At 39.0% G+C, this 27,978-nt stretch overlaps 1 protein-coding gene across 7 annotated transcripts in view; it reads right to left on the bottom strand.

Annotated features, from left to right (window-relative positions):
• The window catches only part of MLLT3 (MLLT3 super elongation complex subunit), a 289,068-nt gene that overhangs the window by 113,574 nt on the left and 147,516 nt on the right, over window positions 1-27,978 (bottom strand). For all 7 annotated transcript variants that reach the window (XM_086414334.1, XM_086414328.1, XM_086414329.1 and 4 more), the window contains 2 exons: window positions 13,584-13,666; window positions 3,096-3,239 (listed from right to left, as the gene is read on the bottom strand). In XM_086414334.1, the coding sequence (XP_086270460.1) occupies window positions 3,096-3,239; window positions 13,584-13,666 (227 nt within the window). The remainder of the gene's footprint in view (window positions 1-3,095; window positions 3,240-13,583; window positions 13,667-27,978) is intronic.

The raw sequence follows: 27,978 nt of genomic DNA, 5'->3' as shown, positions 1-27,978 counted from the left end.
TGAACTGAACTGAACTGAAGATATGAAAATAACCAAAGTGTCCATCAACAGATGAATGGATAAAGACGATGTGGAGATTTGTGTATGTGCACGTGTGTACATAACAGAATATTATTCAGCCATGAGAAGGAAGGACATCCTCCCATTTACAACAACATGGATGAACCTTGAGAATATTAGGCTAAGTGAAATGAGTCAGACAAAATGTATGATATTGCTTATATGTACAATCTGAAAAAAGTTAAACTCATAAAAACAGAGGCCAGAATGGTATTTACCCAGGGGTGGGAGAGGGGAGGTGCGAGAGAAGGGAAGGTATGGATCAAAGAGCACACACTTCTAGTTATAAGATGAATAAGTTCTAGGGATCTGATGTGCAGCATGATGGTTAGAGTTACTAAATTATATATGTGAAATTTGCTAAAAGTCAAATGATAGAGAAATGGTAATTACCTGATGTGATGCAGGTGTTAGCTAATGCATGGTGATAATGATTCTGCAATACACAAGTGTATCAAATCAACATGCTATAACCTTAAGTTATACTTCATGAAGCTGGAGAAACAGATCTCCAGTCAAATCAAAACGGCTTATAAAATAGCTGACACCATGACAGAATGCATTGGACGCTACTTAGCAACTGAACAACAACAATGATAAAAATTAAAATGTCAGGTGAACAAAATATTAGGTATACAAAAATCTCAGTAAGACAGTTTAATAGTTCAGATTCTCTCATTTCCATCAAAGACTATTTTAACCCTCCCATGTGAAATGGACAGAATCTATGAGATTACTAGTATTTCAAATGAATTTTTAAATGTTAATTTTACTACAAAATTTACTCAAGTCAGTCACTTAAAGAACTTATGTCGAATAATGGGTGTGCTTGAGTACTTCACATTTTAGAGTTGTCAAGACACAATGTAAATCTAATGGGGGAAAACAGGCAGGCTTCGAATAGCACTTAAAGAAATACAAAGGAGGGAAGTTAGAAGTCAAGGAGGATAATTCTGAGATAAAAGCTGAGTAGAGAGAAAGACAGAAATCAACGAGAGACCTTATCAGGGTGCAGTGCTGCACTCTGCTGCATTATCACTGACCTGTAACCTCTTCTCCAGCTCACAAACAGCCCTTGAGTACTCCAGGACTAAGTGGATGTTTTAAAAAGTTCTTGTGTCATATTTACTTTTTCCGACGACCCTTATCAGAAGCCTGATGTACTCAAGCTCCATAATTCACATGCTTCAATTACCTACCTAACTACATACCCGAGAGGAATAACCAGAGGCGTAAAATGCCACCCTCTTAAAAAGAAACATAATGGGAATGATTAGGATTTAAAATGGACAGGCTCATTTTTAAGGGCATAGTCACAGATAAGTAGCATCAACACTGTGCTCTAGATAACTAAAAAGAATCAAATAGGGTTTGTTTAAAAAACATTCCTGAATAAATATATAATAAATCCCTAACTTTAAAATAAGTTGTATGACAAAAGCCCATTTCTTTACCAAGATACATTTCCCCATGAAGTACTATAAATGGTCATTCATTTCCAAAGCTGGCCCATCTATATCTATTTAACCCATAATCTACTGACATGCAATACAGTGTGGAATGAAATGTGGTAGAAGTTCTTGTAAAACTTCAGATGTATGTTGCCCTGTATAAAATCCAATTCTTTCCTACAAAGCTCTCAGGTAGAGTTTATCAGTGAAAGGAGACATCTTAAGAAGTTACCATCTACATACCCTTCAAATAATAAGCTCATGAATGCAAAACTTCAAAAACATTTCAGTAAAACTAAAGGAAGGGAATCCTAAAGAATGCACTGGGAAAAAAAGGGGAAAAACATATATATAATAAAAAAAGAAAACAACACACTGCAAAATGATATGGGATCTGAACTGCCTACATAATATGACACAAGGAGTTCAGCTAAAGTAGAAGCTGATGGTCCCAGGAGCACTCAATGTTAAGTAGATTTCGACCCATGTTTGTCTGTGCAGCTGACTTCGCTGCAAGCAAACATTCCATGTTTATGAGAAATTCCACTTAAAAGTCTTTCCCTATCCTAGCCAATTCACATGGGCAAAAACTTACCATGCTAATTATCATTATCTTAAAAAGAAAAATCCATCTATTACCTACACACAATTCAAACAAACAAAAATATGCTTTTAAATGAAAAATACGTAATTTGAATGAGTACATCTTTTCTGTTAATTTTGACCTTAAAATTTGGACAATATAGTTTTTAATGTAACTTTCAATACACCAAAATAAAATTAAGGTACTGTTCTTAACTGAAAATAGTTTGGGTTTGGATTGCTGTCGAAATAAATCTGAACTGTGTAGACTACACATGCATGCTAATTCACTTCAATAGTGCCTGACTCTTTGTGACCCTATGGACTGTAGCCCACCAGACTCCTCTGTCCGTGGGATTCTCCAGGCAAGAATACTAGAGTGGATTGCCACGCCCTCCTCCAGGGGATCTTTCTGACCCAGGGACCAAACCAGAGTCTCTTCGTTGTCTCCTGCATTGCAGGTGGATTCTTTATCACCGAGCAAGCAGGGAAGCCCAAATAAGACTATAAGGCTGTTCTAACCAATAATGTAATTTCAGACTCATACCTACTTAAAATATTGTTTGCTTACCTCTTCTTTTCAAACCATGAGTACACAGTGAGGTCATTAAGGTGCTTCATTTCTTTTACCTCTCTCAAAACACTATCGTACTTCTTGACACACTGCTGCTGCTGCTGCTAAGTCACTTCAGTCCTGTCCGACTCTGTGCGACCCCAGAGACGGCAGCCCACCAGGCTCCGCCGTCCCTGGGATTCTCCAGGCAAGAACACTGGAGTGGGTTGCCATTTCCTTCTCCAATGCATGAAAGCGAAAAGTGAAAGTGAAGTCACTCAGTCGCGTCCGACTCTTAGCGACCCCATGGACTGCAGCCCACCAGGCTCCTCCGCCCATGGGATCTTCCAGGCAAGAGCACTGGAGTGGGTGCCATCGCCTTCTCCCTTGACACACTAGGAACTAGCTTTTTATGGGAAGGCTTTCCACAAGAAGACAGAATCACTTACCCCTCCTGCCTTCAGCAACTTTCTTCTGAACTCCTCTGTGGGATTGTTGAAAGTCAGTTTTTCACAGCGGAGGTGATTCACTGGTGGATGGCCTTCAAGATGCAGGAATAAGTCATAATCAAAGCGAACTTTCTTAGGTTCCTCCTAAAAGTTAAAAAAAAAAAAAAAAGAACACAGAGAGTTAGGCATAAATAGAGATTTAAAGCAAAAGTTAACTTCTGATAAGGATCAGAAAAGACCCAGAGGTCTAACAGCTACAGTGTCAAAGAAGTACCGGGGAAAAAAATCATCACGGAACTATCTACAAAGCAAAATGGAAACATCTGAAAAATTAGTTTTTCTTTGAGGAAAACTGAAAAGAATAAATTCATCATCTTTCTAGCAATCTCTCAAGAGGTATAACACCACTAACACAGTCACTCAACTGGAACCCTAAGACACCCCTGAAGCCACTCTTCCTCCCCTGCCTCTACCACCCTACACCCATCATCAAGAGCTACCATTTTCTCTTTTAAAATATTTCCTGAAGAAGCCCTCTAACCCATAACTGGCATGCTCTTACACATTGCCCAAACTAGTACAAAATCCTTCCTCTAATAGCTCTTCCCACTTCAGGATAGATTATCAATTCCTTCTTCATTCAGGCCTCCAAATTATCCATATGAAACAAAAACCTAGCCATTTTCACTCCTTGATTAAAATTTCACAAGTTCCCAGTGCCATCAGAATAACAATCTGAGCTCACCTATACGCCACTTAGGAGAAGGCAATGGCACCCCACTCCAGTACTCTTGCCTGGAAGGTCCCATGGACTGAGGAGCCTGGAAGGCTGCAGTCCATGGGGTCGCTGAGGGTCAGACACGACTGAGCAACTTCACTTTCACTTTTCACTTTCATGCATTGGAGAAGGAAAAGGCAACCCACTCCACTATTCTTGCCTGGAGAATCCCAGGGACGGCAGAGCCTGGTGGGCTGCCGTCTATGGGGTCGCACAGAGTCGGACACGACTGAAGCGACCTAGCAGCAGCAGCACATGCCACTTAGGATTTTCAACATCTACTCTTGGTTCCGAGTCTCACCGTAGCCTTTCCACCCATCTGATGGTCTAGCCACATGCTGCGGTGGGTTGCTCCCAGATTTCACTCATTCTCAGTTAACTCTGGGTTTCACTCTTGCTTTACATTACTAAGGTCATTATCTACCTCCATTTCTCCACCTTCTGCTTTACATGGGTAACTTCTACTCATCTCTCTCTCTTCAGGTTTTACTGGGAAGGCTTCTCTGAACTCTGATCCTAACTACCTCTCCTCTGTTCTGTGTGCCTCTCTCTCTTATCCTTGCCACGTCTTAGAATAACTCTCTTCTTACTACCTCCCTTTACCCTGCTGGATCATAAGATGTTTGAAAGTAGGAATAATGGCTGGGTCATCACTGTACCCTCAACAACTAGCTTAGTGCCCTGTGCATCGTAAAAATGCAATAACGCCTGTGAAATGAATGAACATGTGGCATTTTCCTGGAGGACAAAACAGCACCATATCCAAGAGAACACAATAATTATAATTCCATGATACTCAAGGTTCTACTCTCCAGCCATTACTTTAGCTAGTTAAATATCTAAACCTTTCCTGATTCTCAGGCATCCACAGGGAAATGAATACTCAGCATAATAATAACAATAATATGTTTTTTAACATTGATCTCATTTAATTCTCATAGCTCTCCTTAGGGTCAGTTGTCAGCTCTGTTTCACAGATGAGGAAATTAAAACACTTAGAATTTATTACTTTTTATATAAGTCCTTGTGTATTATAGATATTAACCATCTCTGTGAAATGTTACATTTTTTCCATTAGTCATTAGCTTCGCCATTTTACTTTTTTAATAACAGCTATTTATGTTTTTTTAATAATAGCTTTATTGAGAAATAATTCACATATCATAAAATTTACCCATTAGGAGTGTAATACTTACTGGGTTTTAGTACATTCACAGAGTTATGAAATTATCACCACCTTCTAATTTCAGATTTCCATCACTCCAGAAAGATATCTCAAACTCTTTGGTAGTCATTACCCAGTCCCCCAGATCCTGCATCCCCTGGCATCACTAATCTATTTCTGTTTCTATGAGGTTGCTTATTCCAGACATTTTGCATAAATACATGAACATACATAAAATATGTACACAATATTTTGTGATCTTTTGTGACTGGCTTCTCATACTCAGCATGATGTTTTTGAGGTTTATCCATGTTGTAGCATCTGTCAGTTCCTTTTTACAGCTGAATAATAACACATCATATGGGTATTCTTGTTTTGGGTTATCCATTTGTTGGTAAATAGAAATGTGAGTTGTTTCCATTTCTGGCCATTATGAACAATGCTGCTAAATTTCTCCTGGGTATACACTTAGGAGTGCAATTTCTGGGTAATAAGGTAACTCTATGTTGCACATTTTTTAGGAACGACCTTACTGTTTTCCAGGGTGACCGCACCATTTTAAAATCCCACCAGCAACATGAGGAATTTGTGTGTTTTTTTAAATACAGTATTTTCTAAAACTACACAGTCAAATAAACAATGTTTTTCTTTTTCGAAAAAGAGTTTGTTATATTACTAACACATAATATAACCAAGTGATTTGAACCCAGTTCTTTTGACTAAAAAGTCTTAGCAACTAAAACTGTCAGAATGTAGGCATTACCTACTACATATTCATGGGTCTCACCTCTTCATTCAGACTTACCTAAATCATAGTCTCTACTCATTCACTCACTATCTCTCACTTCTATTACTCATCTGGCAGAAAACTTGCTACTTCTTTCCTTGATCAGAATGCCATTCTCTCTCAGGGTGCCATTTTCCTCACACTTACTGGCATTCCTTCTTAGTTTTCATCACAAGCTGCTGCGTTTCCTTTTTCATTGACTCTTAAATGCCCTTTAATTTTTCGCAAAGTTCCCCAGGGAGACAACACCCACTTACAGGAAGTTAGTTCCTCCTATATGACCATGACTCCCCTCTCTTTACCTCCAGCCCAGTACCTGACTCCCTTTGCACGTGTTCCAGTCTAACCACACCTCCACTGGGATGAACCGCAGCCGCAGCAAAGCCATGCATTATCCTAAACTGAAGTTATCTTCATGTGTCCTTTCCCCTATACTCTACACGATGGCAAGCAGAAACCAAGGCTAACATACACAAAAATCATTCGAAACACTTCCTTCTCGCTTACTCATCACAGTCAAACTGTTTCTGAGGTCTATTCAGAATTCCTCCTGAGGAGCTCTCAAATCTATCCCCAGTGCTCTAGTCACCCTAACCGCTGCCTGAGCTTGGACCTTGACCATTCCTCATCTGGTTGCCTCTGTTTTTAAACTTACCCCTTTCTACTACCCACTATGACAAGAGAGTGATCTTTCTAACACAAAAGTAAGATTACTTCTTCCTACTGACATAAAAGCCTTTAATGGCTCATCATTTTCTACAGGATAAAATCCCACTTCCTGGTAATAACCATTACAGTCTTTTAATACCTTTCCTGCATTCCCTTTGTGCTCTTACTATGCTCTGTCCTTTCACAAAGGTGAAGCACTTGCTGTTCCCCAGTGCTTCCTACTATCTCAGTCAATTTGCCTTTCACATATAGTCTTCCCCATTGTCAAAAATGTTTCCCCTCCCAGCAGACAGACTCATCATTCAAGACCTAACTGAAGCAAGAACTCCCGTGAAAAGTCTCCCAAACCCTCCCAACCCATCTGAATTAGACACCCTTGTTAGAGCATTCCTTTACTAATGTAATTATCATAATCATTTTTTTTTTAGCTTATCTGCCTTTTCTCTGAATTGAAAATAGTCATTATAACCATAGAATTCATTTGAAAAATAAGAAGGGCCATTTTCTATCTTACAATTGGGAATGCAAATTGGTAAAGCCTTTGAGAAGACACACTAGCAACATCTATCAACATACTAAATGCATACAATGTTTAACTCAGTAATTCTGCTTCTAAGAATCTTCTCCACAGAAATACTCAAATATGTGTGCAAAGGTACATAAATGTAGATATAGATGTAAAATACAATGTTCGAGGTAGCATTGTTTATAGTAGACAAAAAATGTGGATAATCTGCATGATATCATTACCATGGAATACCATGCAGATATTTCCAAAAACTTGGAAAGGCATATCACTAGGGGAATTAAAGGCAAGTCACAGGAAAATATTAAAATGTGATATATTATGCTCTTGCCAAGCTCTACACAGACATATTTTTTTATCTATGCAAATGCATGGGGAGAAAACTGGAAAGGCCATACCAAATAGTTAACAATGATCAAATGAAGTGAAAGGAATAACGCCTAAGTTTTAGTCCATTCACTTTTCCTAGCAGTATATTCCTGCACACTTTTTAAAGGAAAAAAAAATAGACTGATGAATATAATAATTACCAGAAGAAAAAGAGTGAGGTAGTAATATCACTTTACAGTTCATATCAGTTTAAAACCAAGAGCAAAAAGAAGGAAAAAAAAAATCACTTTTCAGTAAAACTAAGGCTAAATGAACACAGAAAGTGGCTATCTTTGCATGAATCCTAAGGGCAAGTTTCTTTTAAAATTTTTTATAGTACCCATAATATAAATGAAATACAATATTTTAATATAAATAAAAATAAAAGTACCCATAAATGTGTGTTCTGACCAACTGAATATCTTTCTCAGAGGGCTGACATCAATCTAACATCAATCTATGCTCCATAGAAAAGATTTTTCTTCAAAGTTCAAACAAGGAAGCATGTACTTATTCTCCATATAAAACAAATACATTTCCTAGAGTTTGGAAATCTGGTTTTGGCAACATTAAATTATTCCTCTCAGTCTGCTTCAGACCTTGACATTTACTTATGTACTTTTCTGAGGACAGAATGAAAGAGAGAAGCATGGGATTTTTTTCAAACCTGAAGTGCTACAGTCAATTATGTTTCAGTGGGCCTGTTGGTTTAGTTTCTGAAACACACATGATTCTCACAGATAGGCTTGTTTCATTGCATACAACCACAAAATAAGAGAAGAAACAAACAAGAACTCAAAACAAGCACTGACACTCCACCACTCCTCTTGACTCTGACCTCTCAAATAAGTGAGCAAAACTGAAGACAAGCTTATTGTAAGCAGGAAAAGTACTAGGATGGAGATGGGACCAAGGACAGGATGATATATACTGAAAACGTGGTGGCAGGCCCCTTCCAACACCAAGTGCAGGTCTTTTGCTGCTTTCTCTCATCCCCTATGAAAACTTGAAATAATACTTTTTTTTTATAAACCATTATTATAATGGATGTTCTTTCTACAAGACAGAGTTAAGTAAATTCCAGGGATAAATACAATGATATACACTCAAAAGAAATGAAATGAACATTCTGGAGAAATGGCACAGACCTACTAAATTTTCACCCATGGGTCATTTCAGTAGGAAGAGAAATAAGAAATATATCCAGCTTGGAGATCCAGAATAAAAGACAGCAAAATTTTGGTTTCTAAGATAGTCTAAGATAAATTAAGAGAGATGACACAGTAATAATTTTCAAGAATCAAGAACATACAGAAAAGTACTTAAAATACTACACCCATGCATTTTCCACTGAGTTTAAACAGATAATAACACTTACACCATGTTAGTTTGCCTTTTTCTCTAAAGAAATAAGTTTTATAAATACAGGCCTTTCCATCCCTCTTCCCCCAGTAAGCCATGCCCTTTGGTTCCTGTGCTGTCCTTTCCACTCAGGCTCTTGTACTACATATGTGTGTCTCTGTAACCTCATTTATTCTTGCCTTCACACATAAGTGATGGCTGCACACATAAGTGATATCGTAACCATATACAACGACTTCTGTAACATTTAAGTCATCATTTTTGTTTTATAGACATGTCCATCTTGCTACATTAATTGCTAGATAGCGGTGTGTGCATTATTAACCCATCAGTAATTAACCCCCATCTCTACAATTAGGTATATCCTGGCACAGTGGTAAAGAATTCGTCTGCCAATGCAGGAGACCCAAGGGATGTGGGTTCCATTCCTGAGTCAGGAAGATTCCCCTGGAGGAGGAAATGGCAACTCACTCCAGTATTCTTGCTAGGAAAATTCCATGACAAGAGGAGCCTGGTGGGCTACAGTCCACGGGGTTGCAAAGAGTTGGGCACAACTGAGCACATGTATGTATGTATGTATGTATGTATGTACTTTTTCATATTATAAACACTGAAATACTTTTCATTGTGCACCTGGGGGCGGGGGGAGGGAAATGGCAATTATTAAGTATAAAATCTTAAAGAAAATCTACTAGAAAATCAAATCAGATCAGTCGCTCAGTCGTGTCCGACTCTTTGCGACCCCATGAATCGCAGCACGCCAGGCCTCCTTGTCCATCACCAACTCCCAGAGTTCACCCAGACTCACGTCCATCGAGTCAGTGATGCCATCCAGCCATCTCATCCTCTGTCGTCCCCTTCTCCTCCTGCCCTCAATCCCTCCCAGCATCAGAGTCTTTTCCAATGAGTCAACTCTTCACATCAGGTGGCCAAAGTACTGGAGTTTCAGCTTCAGCATCATTCCTTCCAAAGAAATCCCAGGGCTGATCTCCTTCAGAATGAACTGGTTGGATCTCCTTGCAGTCCAAGGGACTCTCAAGAGTCTTCTCCAACACCACAGTTCAAAAGCATAAATTCTTCGGTGCTCAGCCTTCTTCACGGTCCAACTCTCACATCCATACATGACCACATGACCACCATAGCCTTGACTAGATGAACCTTTGTTGGCAAAGTAATGTCTCTGTTTTTGAATATGCTGTCTAGGTTGGTCATAACTTTCCTTCCAAGGAGTAAGCATCTTTTAATTTCATGGCTGCAATCACCATCTATAGTGATTTTGGAGCCCAGAAAAATAAAGTCTGACACTGTTTCCACTGTTTCCCCATCTATTTCCCATGAAGTGGTGGGACCAGATGCCATGATCTTCGTTTTCTGAATGTTGAGCTTTAAGCCAACTTTTTCACTCTCCATTTTCACTTTCATCAAGAGGCTTTTAAGTTCCTCTTCACTGTCTGCCATAAGGGTGGTGTCATCTGCATATCTGAGGTTATTGATATTTCTCTCGGCAATCTTGATTCCAGTTTGTGTTTCTTCCAGCCCAGCGTTTCTCATGATGTCAACTTATCTGGACACTAAATAGAATACCTACTAAACAGTGGTCAGCCAACATGTCTATTTCACACTGGCTCCCAAGGAATAACTATTTTTCATCTCAAGTGCATTTTTATTCTTTCATATTTTAAGAAATTGAAACTTCCTCACAAGTGAATAAATAGTATGTCTTTCAGTCACAAGAGTTGCTCCCCAAATTACCAAGAAGGCCACATTTGAGTGTGGCCACGTGTTCTCTTCATCCTGCATTTATTTTCTTTTTAAATCAGGTGGATGAGGAGATTCCAATTATTTCTGTAAAGAAGGGAACTTGGCAGTTCAGAAAATATATTTCTCTGAAGAAATGAGAGCTTGTAAAAGTGACCAGAGAAGTTAAGAACAAAGTAGGAGGCAAGATACTTCATTGCAGCATTATTTTCAAACTAAAGCTTTCAATGTACCTTTCATATACTGCCGGTAGAAATGTAAAATAGTACAGTCATTTTTGGAAAACAGTTTGGCAGTTCTTCAAAAAGTTAATTTAAACACAGAGTTACCACACGACCCAACAACTCCACCTAGGTATACGCCCAAGAGACTTGAAAACATATATCCATGCAAAAACTCGCATATGAATGTTCACAGCAGCAGTATTCATACAGCAAAGATGGAAACAAGTCAAATGTCCATCAAATTATGAATACGAATATAAATAAAATATGGCATATACAGTGGGATACATTATACAATGGAACAGTATTCAGTTATAAAAAGGAGCAAGTATCGGTACATCCCATAACGTGGATAAACCTTGAAAATACACTAAATGAAAGAAGCCAGACACAAAAGGCCACACATGGTATGGTTCCATTTATAGGAACTGACCAGAATAGGATATTACGTAGAGAAAGGAAATAGATGAATGGCTTAAAGGAAACAGATTCATCCCAGGAATTGGGAGAGGAAGAAATGAGGAGCAGTTGCTGATGGAGGCAGGGTTTTCTTATGAGGTGATGAAAATGTCCTAGAATTAAACACTGGTGATGTTTGTACAATATATTAAAACCCACAGAGCTGTACACTTTTAAAGGATGAATTTTATGATGTGTAAGCTATATCTCAATTTTTTAATGAAGGAAAAAAAGAAAGCTAAAAACTAATTTCTTAAGGGAAATCTTGAAATGAGAAAAAAACAAATCTATACCTCAGCGTGAAAGCATGTCTTATGAATAGACAGAGCACATCTCACCAAATTTTGATGTGATGAAAAACATGTGAACATTTCAGTGATATTACTACTGAGGAAGGTAATTATCCTGGCAAAGAGTGACTTCTGCTAAGGAACAGAAGTTAAGAGAATTGCCAATGGAGAGAAAGACCTAGATTAAGAATCTGGTTTTAACACTTTCCAACTGTGTGTGGCCTTGGACAAGCCATGTAATCTTTCCATGACTCAGTTTCCTCTCCTGTAGAGTAGGAATAATAACCTCTCAAAAGTTCTTATAAACCAGCTGAATAAAGTAACATATGTAAAAGGTTTAGCAAACTGCCATGGACAAAGTAAATACTCAAATATTTACACAGAAATAGATTATGTGTAATACTGTGTAATACCACCAAATAATGTTCCCAAAATACAAACATACAGAAAAACAATTTAAAAGGGTAACGTGTAGGAGGATCAGGGAGCAGCAATGTGGCACATGAGGAAACTGGCTTTTGAAAAAAATTTTTAAATATGGAAAATAAAATCTACCCCTGTTTTCTACACATTCCAACTTTTAAGGATAGTTTCATTAGAGCTTATTTAAAAGCAAATTATCTCTTAATCACAAAAAGGCTTTTACTGAACCGAAGGCAGAACCTTCTATACATTGAAAAAGTCAGTGGAGGGACCTTCATGGTGGTCCAGCGGTTAACACTTCACTTTCCAATGCAGGGGATATGAGTTCGATCCCTGGTCAGGGAGTGAAGATCCCACATGTCTCTCCGTCAAAAAACCAAACCATGAAACAGAAGCAATATTGTAGCAAACACAACAAAGACCTAAAAAAAAAAAAAAGCCAATGGAACACAATATTGCAATCAACTATACTTCAATTAAAAGGAAAAAGAAAAAGTTGGTGAGGCAGTATTCCAGGAGTGGCTTATCAGGGTTTTCATACTTACTGGTGTTTGTTTACCTGGAAGGCCAGTAAAGATGCAGATTTCCAGGCCCCATCCCAGAGATTCTGATTCAACAGATCTGGGATAGAGCCTGAGAATCTCATTTCCAACCAGCTCTTGGGTGATGCCAATGCTGCTGGTCCAAGCACCAGGCTGTGGAGCACTAGCTTGGATGACACAACATTCTAATAGCTCAATTCTTTTTTTTTAAAAAGTGAATTATCTCACTTTGGGGCAGGTTTTAGGAACTATGATTACCTTAGTAATCAGGAAAGGAATGAAAGAAAGAAACAGGGTGATTAAAAATAACAGCTAGTATTTACTAAGTGCTTACTTACATATGAAGCATCATTCTAAATACTCTACATTGCTTTATTTGATCAATTCCTCTGAGCCACTTTACGAGGTAGGTACTCTTATCCTATCCCCATTTTATAAATAAGGACAGTCAGCCCCATAGAGGTTGAGCAATTTGTCCAATATTATATAGTCTGTGTGTTTTGCCATATATGCACTGCTGAAATTTTTAAAATCCAGTAGAATTCATAATATCCACTTCTGATATAACCAGAGAAGGCAATGGCAACCCACTCCAGTACTCTCACCTGGAAAATCCCATGGATGGAGGAGCCTGGTAGGCTGCAGTCCATGGGGTCGCTAAGAATCAGACATGACTGAAGCGACTTAGCAGCAGCTGATATAACTGTATATTTGTGTGTTCTGTATGTGTGTCAGATAAAGATCAAATAAAGAAAAATAAAAGACAATTCTTCAAAAGTCTCAAAATTCTAGAAGTATGGAAATGAGAAAAAGATCATTTCACTGAAAAGCCATAATTTCTCTTTTCTATTTTACAAACATATATTAATCTTCTTTTTCAAATTGACAATCACTCTTCTCTTAAAAGAGACATTTAATGAATTTCACATAATCTGACTCCTCAGAACTGAAATTATCTTTCTCTAGCCACTTCCTCTTTATTTAAGGACAACAATAGCCAAAATTCCTAGAAGATAAATTTAACATTTTTTAAAAACCATGTGGTGATCAAAGTGCTTATAAATCAAACTATTTTAAACATTGTTTGGTTAATGAAGGATCTTCTATTGAAAGATTAATGAGTAAAGATTACATACCTTGTTTTTAAAATAAACCTCAATTGGCAAAATGAAACCAGCATACCCAGATTCTTCTACTTTGTAAGGTGGATCTTTGCACACTGAAACATTAAAAAAAAAAAAAAAAAGAATATGTGAGATGAGAGTTATAGGCAAAAAGACATTCTTCTTTCCTTTAAAAACAAGAAAAAATAAATAAATAAATCCCATCCTTCCACCTACATCGTTCTCAATTTTCATGCCACCTGGCCAAGCCCCAGCTAACTCTGAGTTATTCTTTATTTCTTGTTTAGAATCTACAATAATAATCAGATCAGATCAGATCAGTCACTCAGTCATGTCCGACTCTTTGCGACCCCATGAATCGCAGCATGCCAGGCCTCCCTGTCCATCACCAACTCCCGGAGTTCACTGAGACTTATGTCCATCTATAAATCAAATACATTAATTATTTATCCAAGTCTTGATAAGGGATAGAGCATCAGTGTCAGCCACGGTCATGAATGACTTGACCTCAGTTGTTAAACCCTGCCCTAACGCTTTAGGGAAACTGAGGACAGATCCTTGTGACCCAAAGCTTGAAATCAATTATCAGTTTCCTAACAAACATACTATCTATGTCTAGTCTGTGATGTATATCACTCTACCCCAAACCTCTCAGTTCTCTGAGATATCCTAATTTTCATATCAAAAAGTGGCAAGATCACCCTCCTTCCTTAGAAAAATCCCAAACCCAGTATCTCCCAATGTCATTAAGACTCACTATTCTCCATTACCTCCACCAAAGAATATTTACTGAAATATTGTGATACATATAAACACTTCAAATCTATTTATATCATAAGAATATATAAGAAACAATACGGTTTTTGTATTCTTATGAAGAAAGACTTATTTAGACTTGGGAAATGAGATATGCCCTATGAGCTAAAATTTCCATTCATTCAAAATCAATCACAAGCCAACTGAAACTATGCTAGCTAAGGCTGCATATTGGTAGTCAATATCACAAAGAAGTCGAAATGTACATGTTGTACATCAGGACCATACAGCACATAACCCAGGTCTGCAGGGCTCCAATCTACCTTTTCAACCTTCCTCCTTTTGTTCGCCACCAAACCTCTTATGCTGGATCCAACTGCACTGATTCACCACCAACAGGCCCAGTATTTCCCACCTATGATCGGTCCTCTTCCTGTCTCTCATTCTTTGATTCTACTCTTATTATCTTCTGCTAGTTCCAATCCCAGTTTCCTTATAAAACCTTTCCAGCCCACAAGGTACTATCATCTCTTCTCTCTTTACCTTTCTGAAGTATTAACTGTCTGAAGCACTGATTTGACACTTAACAGACTTCCTTTTTATCATATATTCAGGGACCTCATCTCTAATTCCCTTTCACTCCTTAAGGACAGAAACATTTGCTCAGGAACATGAAGAGCGTCCAGGGCTCGGGTACACCTGGATGCCAATCTGGGATCCATTTCGAATTAGCCAGGCCACCTTTGCAAAGTTACACCAGTCGTCTGAGCCTCAGGTGCCTCATCTGGACCATGTAAGGGTCAAACAGGATGATGTATGTGGAAGACTCAGCAAAGGTCCTGGCACACACAAGTTCTCAAGATGCGACAGAAGCAAGGCAGGAGCTCTAACCTGTACAATACCCAATGGTCACGTAACTTTTTCCAATGAAAACAGAAAAAAGAAAACAAGTACAAAGCCCTGGATTTGGATTAGAAGACTGAATTCCATGGCCCTGGACTAAGGATTCTCTAGACAGCTCCAGCTCCATTCCTTTTAAAAGGGAGGGACAGGTATACAGTGCTATATTTAAAATGGATAACCAACAAGGACCTACTGTATAGCACAGGGAACTGCTTAATGTTATGCGACAGCCTGGACGGGAAGGGAGTTTGGGGGAAAATGGATACATGTGTATGAATGGCTGAGTCCCTTGGCAGTCTACCTGAAACACTATTAATCGGCTATACTCCAATATAAAATAAAAGTTTAATGTAAAATAAAAGAAAGGGAACATGAGTTAAATAAACAATTTTTAAAAGAGAGAAAGAACACCATGCGTACATTGTAAGCACGGCTGTCAAGACTCAAGAAGATTACATATGTGGGGAAATACAAGTCTAAGGCATTTTTAATGCAGAAGATGAGGACGATGTACCTAAAAATTGGTTAGACATTCCACGAATACAAATACGATTACAAACAGTTATACTGAAGACAGGATTTTAACATTAGGCTATCTCCTGTAGCCCACTTTAGGAAAATTTCCCCAAACTGACATCAGAAGTAAATGATGAATGAGGCATCTCACCTGACCTTACAAGTTTCTCTAATAAAAAATGAAAAAAGCAAAAGGACTCAGAGTGGCTTCAGCCCATCATCCACTGACCACCTGCCAATCTATCATGAATTATCAAATACCCTGAACGTTGAGTGGGGGCAGGATGCCACTAAATGCATGGGCACCCCACCCCAACCCACCCAGAAAGCATGACATTTCCAGGCTGCAGAGCCCCTTTTCAGAACAGCAGTTTCACTGGCCAGGTTGCTTGGGATTTAATCATGCCAATGTCATTTGAAGGAAGTTTATTCCGTGGGCTGCTATACATGCCAGAGAAGTTATAGCTGTTCCTCTATACACCATTTTGTATAATTCATTTTCTCTGTTCTGCATGCAAATTGCTCCTATTATAGAAAACAGCTGTTAATGAGCACATCTTATAGTTGACGGTCTTAGTTTTCTTTTTTTCCACCCTCTAAAGGAAATGATCTGTTATGTATTACTATTCCATAGAAGTCTGGTTTTATAAGAAACTGTTTACCAACTCATACCTCAATTATTTTTAAATGCAGTATTTTTCATCAAAATGAACAATGTCTGTTGAATACCCTGAGTTCTTAATTAGAAGCAAACAACAGAAATGTTTTATTCACAGTAAACAGGACAGAAAATCAGTAGCAGTGCAAATACAAACTTATAGTTCTAATAAGAAAAAAGTCAAATTGGGGGAAGTAGTTTGGTTTATTTATTCAACTGTTTTATAATCAGAATCATTAACACGAGTCTCTAACCCTAAGAATCTATTAAGATCTATGTAATAAGATGCCAAATGTCATAAGTTATTGAGGGTATACCCATCTTTAGAAAGCCATCAAAATTTTTAGGTGACAATAAAATGAGAGATTCATATTCACTTTTAAATTATATGCATTAATTAAGTAGAAATCACTGGGAACTCTTATTCCTGTCGAAATCCAGCCCAGATTTTAGCTCTTTCAGAACGTCTTCCTGTTTTTCTTCCAAGCTTCTCCTGCTGCACTTATGAGGCAGGCTGATAATATTCATTCACCTCTCAATAGACTAAGCAACATAAGGTCAGCAACACCACCATTATTATTTGAGCACCAAATAATAGGTGCTCAATAAATGTTGAATTGAATTTCTTAAAGATTCATGCCACTCTTGATTTTGGGGTTAGTCAATGCAAACTTGGAAAAGGCGATGGCACCACACTCCAGTACTCTTGTCTGGAGAATCCCACGGATGGAGGAGCCTGGTGGGCTGCAGTCCATGGGGTCGCGAAGAGTCGGACATGACTGAGCGACTTCACTTTCATGCATTGGAGAAGGAAATGGCAACCCACTCCCGTGTTCTTGCCTGGAGAATCCCAGGGACAAGGGAGCCTGGTGGGCTGCTGTCTATGGGGTCACACAGAGTCAGACAAGACTGAAGTGACTTAGCAGCAGTAGCAGTAGCAGCAATGCAAACTGGTATATGTACAACAGATAAACAAGACCCTACTGTATAGTATAGCACAGGGAACTATATTCAATATGCTGTGATAAGCCATAATAGAAAAGAATACAAAAAAGAATGTATGTATACGTGTAACCGAATAACTCTGCTGTACAACAGAAATTAACACAACATTATGAATCAACTACATTTCAATTAAAAAAAAAAAAGACTCATGCCACTCTGCTGATCTACCATTGCTAAAGAAGTTGCAATTCCACAAGCAGCAATGAACTGATATTAACCAGTCAAATTCCTCTCCAAACTCCCTACAATCAACATAATATTATAAAAATGGTAGAAGTGATCAAAAGTGTTGCCACAGAGAAGTTTTCTCTTGAAAGTTGAGTATCTAATGTGGAATTGGTTCTAACTTTTGTTAAGGACATGCCCGAGCTGCCCATCGACAATTATTGCTTTTACTTTATTCATTGTGCTAAGCTCGATGAAGGACAGAAATGGTATGGATCTAACAGAAGCAGAAGATATTAAGAAGAGATGGCAAGAATACACAGAAGAACTGTACAAAAAAGATCTTCATGACCCAGATAATCACAAAGGTGTGATCACTGACCTAGAGCCAGACATCCTGGAATGTGAAGTCAAGTGGGCCTTAGAAAGCATCACTATGAACAAAGCTAGTGGAGGTGATGGAATTCCAGTTGAGCTATTCCAAATCCTGAAAGATGATGCTGTGAAAGTGCTGCACTCAATATGCCAGCAAATTTGGAAAACTCAGCAGTGGCCACAGGACTGGAAAAGGTCAGTTTTCATTCCAATCCCAAAGAAAGGCAATGCCAAAGAATGCTCAAACTACCACACAATTGCACTCATCTCACACGCTAGTCAAGTAATGCTCAAAATTCTCCAAGCCAGGCTTCAGCAATATGTGAACCATGAACTTCCTGATGTTCAAGCTGGTTTTAGAAAAGGAAGAGGAACCAGAGATCAAATTGCCAATATCCGCTGGATCATGGAAAAAGCAAGAGTTCCAGAAAAGCATCTATTTCTGCTTTATTGACTATGCCAAAGCCTTTGACTGCATGGATCACAATAAACTGTGGAAAATTCTGAAAGAGATGGGAATACCAGACCACCTGATCTGCCTCTTGAGAAATTTGTATGCAGGTCAGGAAGCAACAGTTAGAACTGGACATGGAACAACAGACTGGTTCCAAATAGGAAAAGGAGTTCGTCAAGGCTGTATATTGTCACCCTGCTTATTTAACTTATATGCAGAGTACATCATGAGAAACGCTGGGCTGGAAGAAGCACAAGCTGGAATCAAGATTGCTGGGAGAAATATCAATAACCTCAGATATGCAGATGACACCACCCTTATGGCAGAAAGTGAAGAGGAACTCAAAAGCCTCTCGATGAAAGTGAAAGTGGAGAATGAAAAAGTTGGCTTAAAGCTCAACATTCAGAAAACGAAGATCATGGCATCCGGTCCCACCACTTCATGGGAAATAGATGGGGAAACAGTGGAAACAGTGTCAGACTTTATTTTTCTGGGCTCCAAAATCACTGCAGATGGTGACTGCAGCCATGAAATTAAAAGACGCTTACTCCTTGGAAGGAAAGTTATGACCAACCTAGATAGCATATTCAAAAGCAGAGACATTACTTTGCAAACAAAGGTTCATCTAGTCAAGGCTATGGTGGTCATGTGGTCATGTATGGATGTGAGAGTTGGACTGTGAAGAAGGCTGAGTGCCGAAGAATTGATGCTTTTGAACTGTGGTGTTGGAGAAGACTCTTGAGAGTCCCTTGGACTGCAAGGAGATCCAACCAGTCCATTCTTGGAAGGAATGATGCTAAAGCTGAAACTCCAGTACTTTGGCCACCTGATGTGAAGAGTTGACTCACTGGAAAAGACTCTGATGCTGGGAGGGATTGGGGGCAAGAGGAGAAGGGGATGACAGAGGATCAGATGGCTGGATGGCATCACTGACCTGATGGATGTGAGTCTCAGTGAACTCTGGGAGTTGGTGATGGACAGGGAGGCCTGGTGTGCTGTGATTCATGGGGTCGCAAAGAGTCGGACACGACTGAGCGACTGATCTGATCTGATCTGATCTGAAGCCCTCTAGAAAGGAAACATACTAAACTCTCTCTGGTTTATGTAGAGACTGGGTATTACCATGGCTTTGGGCCCAATGTCCCTTCCAGTTGGACTCCTCTTCCTGCTTCCATTGCACCACATCAGCGCCCCTAAGAAAAATGAAGCAGGTACTATATGGCCATCTTGCTGTCCCCAACTCCTCTGTGCATCTGGGAGTAACGTCTAGGCTGGGCAAAGCCCTGCCACTGAACATAGCCAAGACTTTACATTCCTGACATTTTGAAAAGAACAAGAATCAACAGTTGGATTTTTGTTTTCATAAGCACATGCATCATGTGTGCATGCACACACACACACAGAGATTCTGCCATTGCTTCCATTCAGCCCATTTCAAAACAGGTATTTCCAAATTAAAAAAAAAAAATGTTTTCCCACTTTCCTTATTTCCCTGAAAATGTATTAAAGATAACATCAGGCAATTCATGAATTGTATTGTTGAGTTGTTTTTACCTTGTTGACTTTTTTTTTTCAAATTAAAATGCAATTATGAAAATCTAATTGTTTTCTATGCAATAGAGAACAGCAGCCACAAGAGATAACTGCCCAAATAACTTTCACAAAGTTATAAAGAAACAGCTAGATATAGTTAGCTAGCTGGGCAGATGTGAAACACATGGCTGCCTCCTCAGGATTCACCACTCCAGGACCACTCAAACAGACCTTGGCTGGAAAACCTTCAGCCAATGCTGCTGCTGCTAAGTCGCTTCAGTCGTGTCCGACTCTGTGCGACCCCATAGACGGCAGCCCACCAGGCTCCGTTATCCTTGGGATTCTCCAGGCAAGAACACAGGAGTGGGTTGCCATTTCCTTCTCCAATGCATGAAAGTGAAAAATGAAAGTGAAGTCGCTCAGTCATGTCCAACTCTTCGTGACCCCATGGACTGCAGCCTACCAGGCTCCTCCGTCCAGGAGATTTTCCAGGCAAGAGTACTGGAGTGGGTTGCCATTGCCTTCTCTGTCAGGCCACTAGGACAAGCTTATTATATACAAGTCCCCTCCTGAAAGTGTTAGTTGCCTAGTCATGTCTGACTCTTTGCGACCCCCTGAACTGTAGCCCACCAGGTTCCCCCATCCCTGGGATTCTCCAGGCAAGAATAGTGGAGTGGGTTGCCTTTTCCTTTTCCAATGCATGAAAGTGAAAAGTGAGAGTGAAGTCGCTCAGTCGTGTCCGACTCTTAGCGACCCCATGGACTGCAGTTACCAGGCTCCTCCATCCATGAGGTTTTCCAGGCAAGAGTACTGGAGTGAGGTGCCATTGCCTTCTCCAATACTCTACAACAAAAACGGCCCTGTCCCTCTTCTGGGTTCAGCCTTTTTTCTCATTGATCCCATTAGCTGATCCTAATATACAAGCTATGATCAAGCCCCACCCTCACACTAGATTAATTCTGTGCTTTCCAATGGCTAAGGTTGTGTCTCAGGCCTCTTTTCATCTCTGAACCCAGCCTACTCTTTATGAAACTCAGTAGAATTAATAAAATGTAACTTTAGTATGACCTCAAAGGAAGAGATGGAGCAAGCCTGGAAGTTGAGAAGAAATGCCTGGGTGGCAAACAGAAAGTATGAGCCTGAGTTTTGCCTCAGGAAAGGAACAGCATAACAGAATAGTCAGTATAAGAAGAAACACTGAAGATGATGCAGACAAAAACAGGTAATATGGAAGAAGCTTATATACTTCCATAGAGAATTCATACCATACACACTTAGAAATTCACATCCAAACCCAGGGAGGTAAAATGGATAACATATATAAAAAAAGGGATTGTTAATTTTGAATGTTACACAAAACTCCTAGACTTGGAGTAAGAGTTCACAACTCCAAACTGGCTATGTTGAAAAAATCTTAATGATCATACATAAAAACAGCTTCATTGTTTAGTAACTTGGGATCTTTATGTATAGACTCAGAAGATCCATGATTCTCTCCAGAAGACGGAGAAAATAGACAATTTTTTAAAATGTATACACATTTCCACCTTTCGGAGGAGTTACATCACTAGCCCATCTAGCTGAGTTAAATCAATACATTTCATCTGGAGAAGACCTAATCACCTTATTAAAATAAGACCCCTTTCATAATCATTTCTTCAAGGATCATATAACAAGCCAGCAAAGGAATAGAAAATGGCAACCCACTCCAATATTCTTGCCTGGAAAATCTCATGGACAGAGGAGCCTGGCAGTCTACACACTCCATGGAGTCACGAAGAGTCAGAAGACAACTGAGCACACATGCACACGCACACAGATTGCAGGATTTTAGTTCCCTAAATCCCCTACACAACTGTGAAAGCACAAAGTCCTAACCACTAGACTGCCAGGGAATTCTTACCATGTCTTAAGATGTCAGTTATCTAGGTGCAAAATTCAAAACACTACATCATATACTTCAAAGTTGCAAAAGGCTGGATTTTAAATGTCCTCATCACAAAAAAAGAAATGAAAATTATGTGATGGAATGATGGCGTTAGCTGATGCTATGGTGGGAATCATTTTGCCATATATAAACGTATCCAATCAACATGCTAGACACTTCAAACTTACATAATGTTATATGTCAAGTATATCTCAATAAAACTGGAGGGAAAAAATTAGCCAACAAAATACAAAAACTGCCTAAAACAACATATCATTAAGAAATGTTAGGAAATATTAAATATAAGTCTTCAAGCTTATATCTTTCACTAAAGTTGATAGCGCTGACACCAGTTTGTCCCAAGTTCCTTCAATATAACTCAGTATATAGCACTGCTTCAGTTGACTGGCCCAGTGAAAACACATATCCCAGCTAATATGATAAGAAAGAGCAAAATTAAATCTCCAGAGAAAGTTCAACCTAGAGACAGACCTAATTCTTTTATTGAGAATTATTAAATCAAGAGATCTATCTTAAAGAGACTATCACTTTTAAAGTTAAACCTTGGGCAAAATATTTTTCAGAAAACCATATTGCAGAAGGTCCATCAGGAAAAGCTACATGGAAAATGATCTCTTAGGGAAACTAGAGAAGTAACAAAGAACCTCACAATATGTGGCAGGAGCATCTTCATTTCAATACATACTATCACATCAAAAAACGAAAAAACAAAACTGGTCATTAGAACTGTTAGTAGAAATGTAAGTTTTCAGAGCCACTATGAAAAACAGTATGGTGGTTTCCTTAAAAAACTAAAAACAGAACTACCATCTGATCCAGCAATTCCACCCCCAAGTATATACTCAAAGAAAACAAAAACATTAATTGGAAAAGATACATGCATACCAATGTTCACAGTAGCACTGTTTACAACAGCCAAGATATAGAGGCAACCCAAGTGTCCATCAACAGATGAAAGGATAAAGAAGATGCGGTGTACATATACCACGTGGAATAGCACTCAGCCATAAAAAATAATGAAACTTTGCCATTACAACAACATGGATGAACCTGGAGGGTATCACACTTGGTGAAGTAAGTCAGACAGAAAACAAATATGTTATCACTTATACGTAGAATCTAAAAAATAAAGTAAGACAAATCAATGAATATAACAAAACAGAAACAGACTCACAGACACACAGAACAAACTAGTGGCTACCATTGGGGATAAAAAAAAAAAAAAAGAGGAAGGGGCTTGATATGGGTAGGGGATTAAGAGGTACAAACTGCTATGTATAAAATAAATGTACTCATAAAAGCTACAAGGATATGTTGTACAGCACAGGAAATATAGCCAATATTTTATAATAAGTTTAAATGAAATATAAGCTATAAAAATTTTGAACCATTATATTGCACATCTGAAACTAAATATAATATTGCTTTTCATTATTTAATCAAATATATTAAAAGCCACTGAAAAATCTCATTTTCTAAAATAATCACCTTGTGATTTTTGGAACAGCATAAGTCACCAGTCCTTGGGACAGTCCTTCAGCATCAAAGTTTTACCCAGTTTTATCCCAGGTTTTACACTTGGCCCCTCTATCACTGAGACTGATACCACTTCTTATTTAGAGGGAAAAAAGGAATGGAATGTCTTCATTAATAAAGTTATCCTACCTTTTCACTTTTTTCAATTATGTTAGCCTAAATAATTCAATTCAAGAGGCACTATATAATCATAGGGCTACAAAGATAAGGCTGGCTTCCCAAATGCCTCAGTGATAAAGAATCCATTGGCCAATGCAGGAGCCACAGGACATGTGGGTTTTATCCCTGGGTTAGGAAGATCCCCTGGAGAAGAAATAGCAACCCACGCTAGCATTCTGGCTAGGATATTTCCATACACAGAGGAGTCTGGAGAGCTCCAGTCCATGGGGTCCCAAAGAGTCAGATACGACTGAGCAGACACACACAGAGATAAGGCGGAATCCTGCTCTCAAGCAGATGACAGTCTAGCCAAAGACACTGTCCGCTAAGTGCAGGTTCTATTCTAGGGCCTGGAAATAGAGCGATAAACACAGCTGACATGGCCCCACACTTATTAACCTTATGTCCATTGCTGGGAGGCAGGGAGGGCGAACAGGAGAGAAGAAAAAATACATGTACAAGAAAATACTGAGAGAGTATTGGATAATAGGGACTTCAGTGAAAATACAGCAGGCTGATGTGAAGAATATTGGGAGTTCCTCCTTATTTTAGATGAACATTTCCCTCCCTGAGAAAGTGACATTTAAGCTGAAACCTCAAAGAAAAAAACGAGCAGGGAATGTGTTGGCCAGGCAGGAAAAAAAGCCCTATTTATGTTGCTTACAGAGACAGACGTGTAAACAGCCTAAAGAAAGCCTGTCTTTACACCTGCCTCCAGGGCTGCTTACCCGGATTTTCCTCTTCAACTGAGGTGAAGGCTACTTCCTCCTTCCTGAACATTCTCTCCCATTCTGTATCCACCAGTTAACACTCACAAAGGTTTGGCTCTTAGAATCTCACAGTTTGATTTCTCAAATCTTAAATTCTCCCAATGCTATGAACTCCCAAGAAAACAAAACATCTACTTACAACATCTTCATGAAGATCCTTCATCATGAAGGTTTCTTTAGGGAGATAGAATTCTTGGGATTTGTATAATCTAAAGTAAGAGTTGTTTGTTTGTTTAAGTCTGTCCCTTGAAATAGAGCTCCTAAACACAGTACAGAAGGAAGCATCTACACTAAAGAACGCCAACCACAAAAAAGGAGTGGATTTTAAGTGCAATCTGAGAAAAAGAAAGATCATAAGTATAAAGCTACCTACTCAAGGGGAGGGAAACAATGCTGCAAGGGGAAGAAAACCACATGAATCAAGAAACAAAGGAAGAATACAGAAGTGATGACACTCGAAATATTAGAATACAGAAGTTATGATTTTCTCCCTTTCATATTAAAGGGATATTTTTCAACTTAATTTTTTTCTTTTAATAAGTGCACAGTGTGTAAGAGTCACTTTTAAATGTGGTACATCCATCTTTTCATGTAGAGCATGCAATTCTTAATACTTGCCCTTTAAGTATTCAATGCAAAGGATGATGAAGTGATGTTACACACAAGACAGATATCGACTGCATTAGGGTGAAAGAAGTGGCAGTGTGTTATAAAAAATAAACAAATACAGTCAATTAAAGTTAACACTCATTTTGTTAAAAAAAAATATATACAACCGCCTAAAAGATCACTACAACCTAACTTCACAGAAAGTCCAAAAGATAATCATCCCCAAAAGGTCAATGATCCAAATTTTCTCTTCTTAATTTACTTTTGCTTTATTCCCTTTTCAGTAGGGAAAAAAAAATACTTTCAGGAAAGGAATCAAAATTGTCCTAACTTTAGAGAAAGAACTAAAAACAAAATTCCTTTTCAGCATCTTGTGGATCCTTCTTTCTTTTTTCTGTTCAGCATTTCCCACAGAAATAGCCTATCTTAAGTACACTAATTGATTTAAGCTCCATTAGATATTACAATGGCATCCCACTCCGGTACTCTTGCCTGGAAAATCCCATGGGCGGAGGAGCCTGGTTGGCTGCAGTCCATGGGGTCTCGAAGAGTCAGACACGACTAAGCGACTTCACTTTCACTTTTCATTTTCACGCATTGGAGAAGGAAATGGCAACCCACTCCAGTATTCTTGCCTGGAGAATCCCACGGATAGGGGAGCCTGGTGGGCTGTCGTCTATGGGGTCACACAGAGTCGGACACAACTGAAGCGACTTAGCAGCAGCAGCAGCAGCAGATATAACGAATGAAGACAGAATGGGGCAATGCTCATATGATGGCAACTGTTCATACATCGTGCATACAAGAATGCGGTTCCTGTTACGCCTGACGATCTTTCAACCTTCCCAAATAAACCAAGGAAAATACTGTAGCTCCACTCTCGTAAAACAAGGGTTTTAAAACTGATTCCAGAAAACCCTACACTCCAGCAGTATGGATTGCTTTCACAAAAACAATAGAGCACTAGCCCCAAACAATGAAAATTTAAATAGCCAAAGGACCAATCCTGAGTTTTAGATACAGAATTAGGGTCCTTTTTATGTGGGAAAAAAAAAAAAAAAGAAGAAGAAGAAGTAAGCCACTGCTAAAATAAAATCGATATCACTGTTCAAATACACATTATAAAAATTTAACCATATCATTAAAGTTATGATTTTTTCCCTTGCTTCTACTAAACACAGTAGTGACTTAGTGTTTTCTGTCTGTCCTGACTATAAAAGTGAGCTACACTTATTTCTCAGTGAGATTTGCAGTTCTGACATGTCTTTGAGCTAAATAGGGATACATAGTAAGAGGAGAAAACCAGCTCCCACTCTTCTTGAAAGGGTCAAATTTTATAAAATACCTTCTTATTATTAAATGCAGTACTAGTTGTAAGGTACTTCTCATGGTCTCTGAATTCCAGGATTTAATGGGGGAAATAGTACAAACATAAAAGATAAATCAGAATGAACACAAAACCCACTAACAGTCAACATTATAGGTCAGTTCAGTCAGGCGCTCAGTTGTGTCCAACTCTTTGCAATTCCACGGACTGTAGCATGCCAGCCTTCCCTCTCTGTACCAACTCCAGGAGCTTGCTCAAACTTATGTCCATTGAGTCGGTGATGCCAACCAACCATCTCATCCTCTGTCGTCCCCTTCTCCTCCTGCCTTCAATCTTTCCTAGCATCAGGACCTTGTCCAGTGAGTCAGTTCTTCACATCAGGTGGCCAAAGTATTGGAGTTTCAGCTTCAGCATCAGTCCTTCCAATGAATATTCAGGACTGATTTCCTTTAGGATAGACTGGTTGGATCTCCATGCAGTGCAAGGGACTCTCAGCGGTCTTCTCCAGCACCACAGTTCAAAAGCATCTATTCTCCAGCAATCAGCTTTCTTTGCAGTCGAACTCTCACATCCATATGTGACTAATGGAAAAACCATAGCTTTGACTAGACAGACATTTGTCGGCAAACTAATGTCTCTGCTTTTTAATATGCTGTCTAGGTTGGTCACAGCTTTTATTTCAAGGAATAAATATCTTTTAATTTTATGGCTGCAGTCACCATGTGCAGTGATTTTGGAGCCAACAAAATGAAGTCTCTGTTCCCATTGTTTCCCCATCTGTTTACCATGAAGTGACGGGACCGGATGCCATGATCTTAGTTTTCTGAATGTTGAGCTTTAAGCCAACTTTTTCACGCTCCTCTTTCACTTTTATCAAGAGGCTCTTTAGTACTTATTCACTTTCTGCCGTAAGGGGGGTGTCATCTGCATATCTGAGGTTATTGATATTTCTCCCAGCAATCTTGATTCCAGTTGTGCTTCTTCCAGCCCAGCATTTCTGATGATGTAGTCTGCATATAAGTTAAATAAGCAGGGTGACAATATATAGCCTTGACGTACTTCTTTTCCTATTTGGAACCAGTCTGTTGTTCTAACTGTTGCTTCCTGACCTGCATACAGGTTTCTCAAGAGGTAGGTCAGGTGGTCTGGTATTCCCATCTCTTTCAGAATTTTTCATAGTTTATTGTGATCCACACAGTCAAAGGCTTTGGCATAGTCAATAAAGCAGAAATAGATGTTTTTCTGGAACTCCGTTGCTTTTTTGATGATCCAGCACAGGTTGGCAATTTGATTTCTGGTTCTGCCTTTTCTAAATCCAGCTTGAATATCTGGAAGTTCACGTATAGCTGAAGCTTGGCTAGGAGAATTTGGAGCATTACTTTACTAGCATGTGAGATGAGTGCAATTGCGCAGTAGTTTGAGCATTTTTTGGCATTGCCATTCTTTGGGATTGGAATGAAAACTGACCTTTTCCAGTCCTGTGGCCACTGCTGAGTTTTCCAAATTTGCTGGCATATTGAGTGCAGCACTTTCACAGCATCATCTTTCAGGATTTGAAATAGCTCAACTGGAATTCCATCACCTCCACTAGCTTTGTTCGTAGTGATGCTTCCTAAGGCCCACTTGACTTCACATTCCAGGACGTCTGGCTCTAGTTGAGTGTTCACATCATCGTGATTATCTGTGTCATGAA

Source organism: Bos grunniens, chromosome 8 (assembly GCF_055505025.1).
Source record: "Bos grunniens cultivar Pamir isolate PY7600 chromosome 8, Bosgru_T2T1.0, whole genome shotgun sequence".
Lineage (NCBI taxonomy): Eukaryota > Metazoa > Chordata > Mammalia > Artiodactyla > Bovidae > Bos > Bos grunniens.
This window is presented reverse-complemented; position numbering and strand designations above follow the sequence as displayed.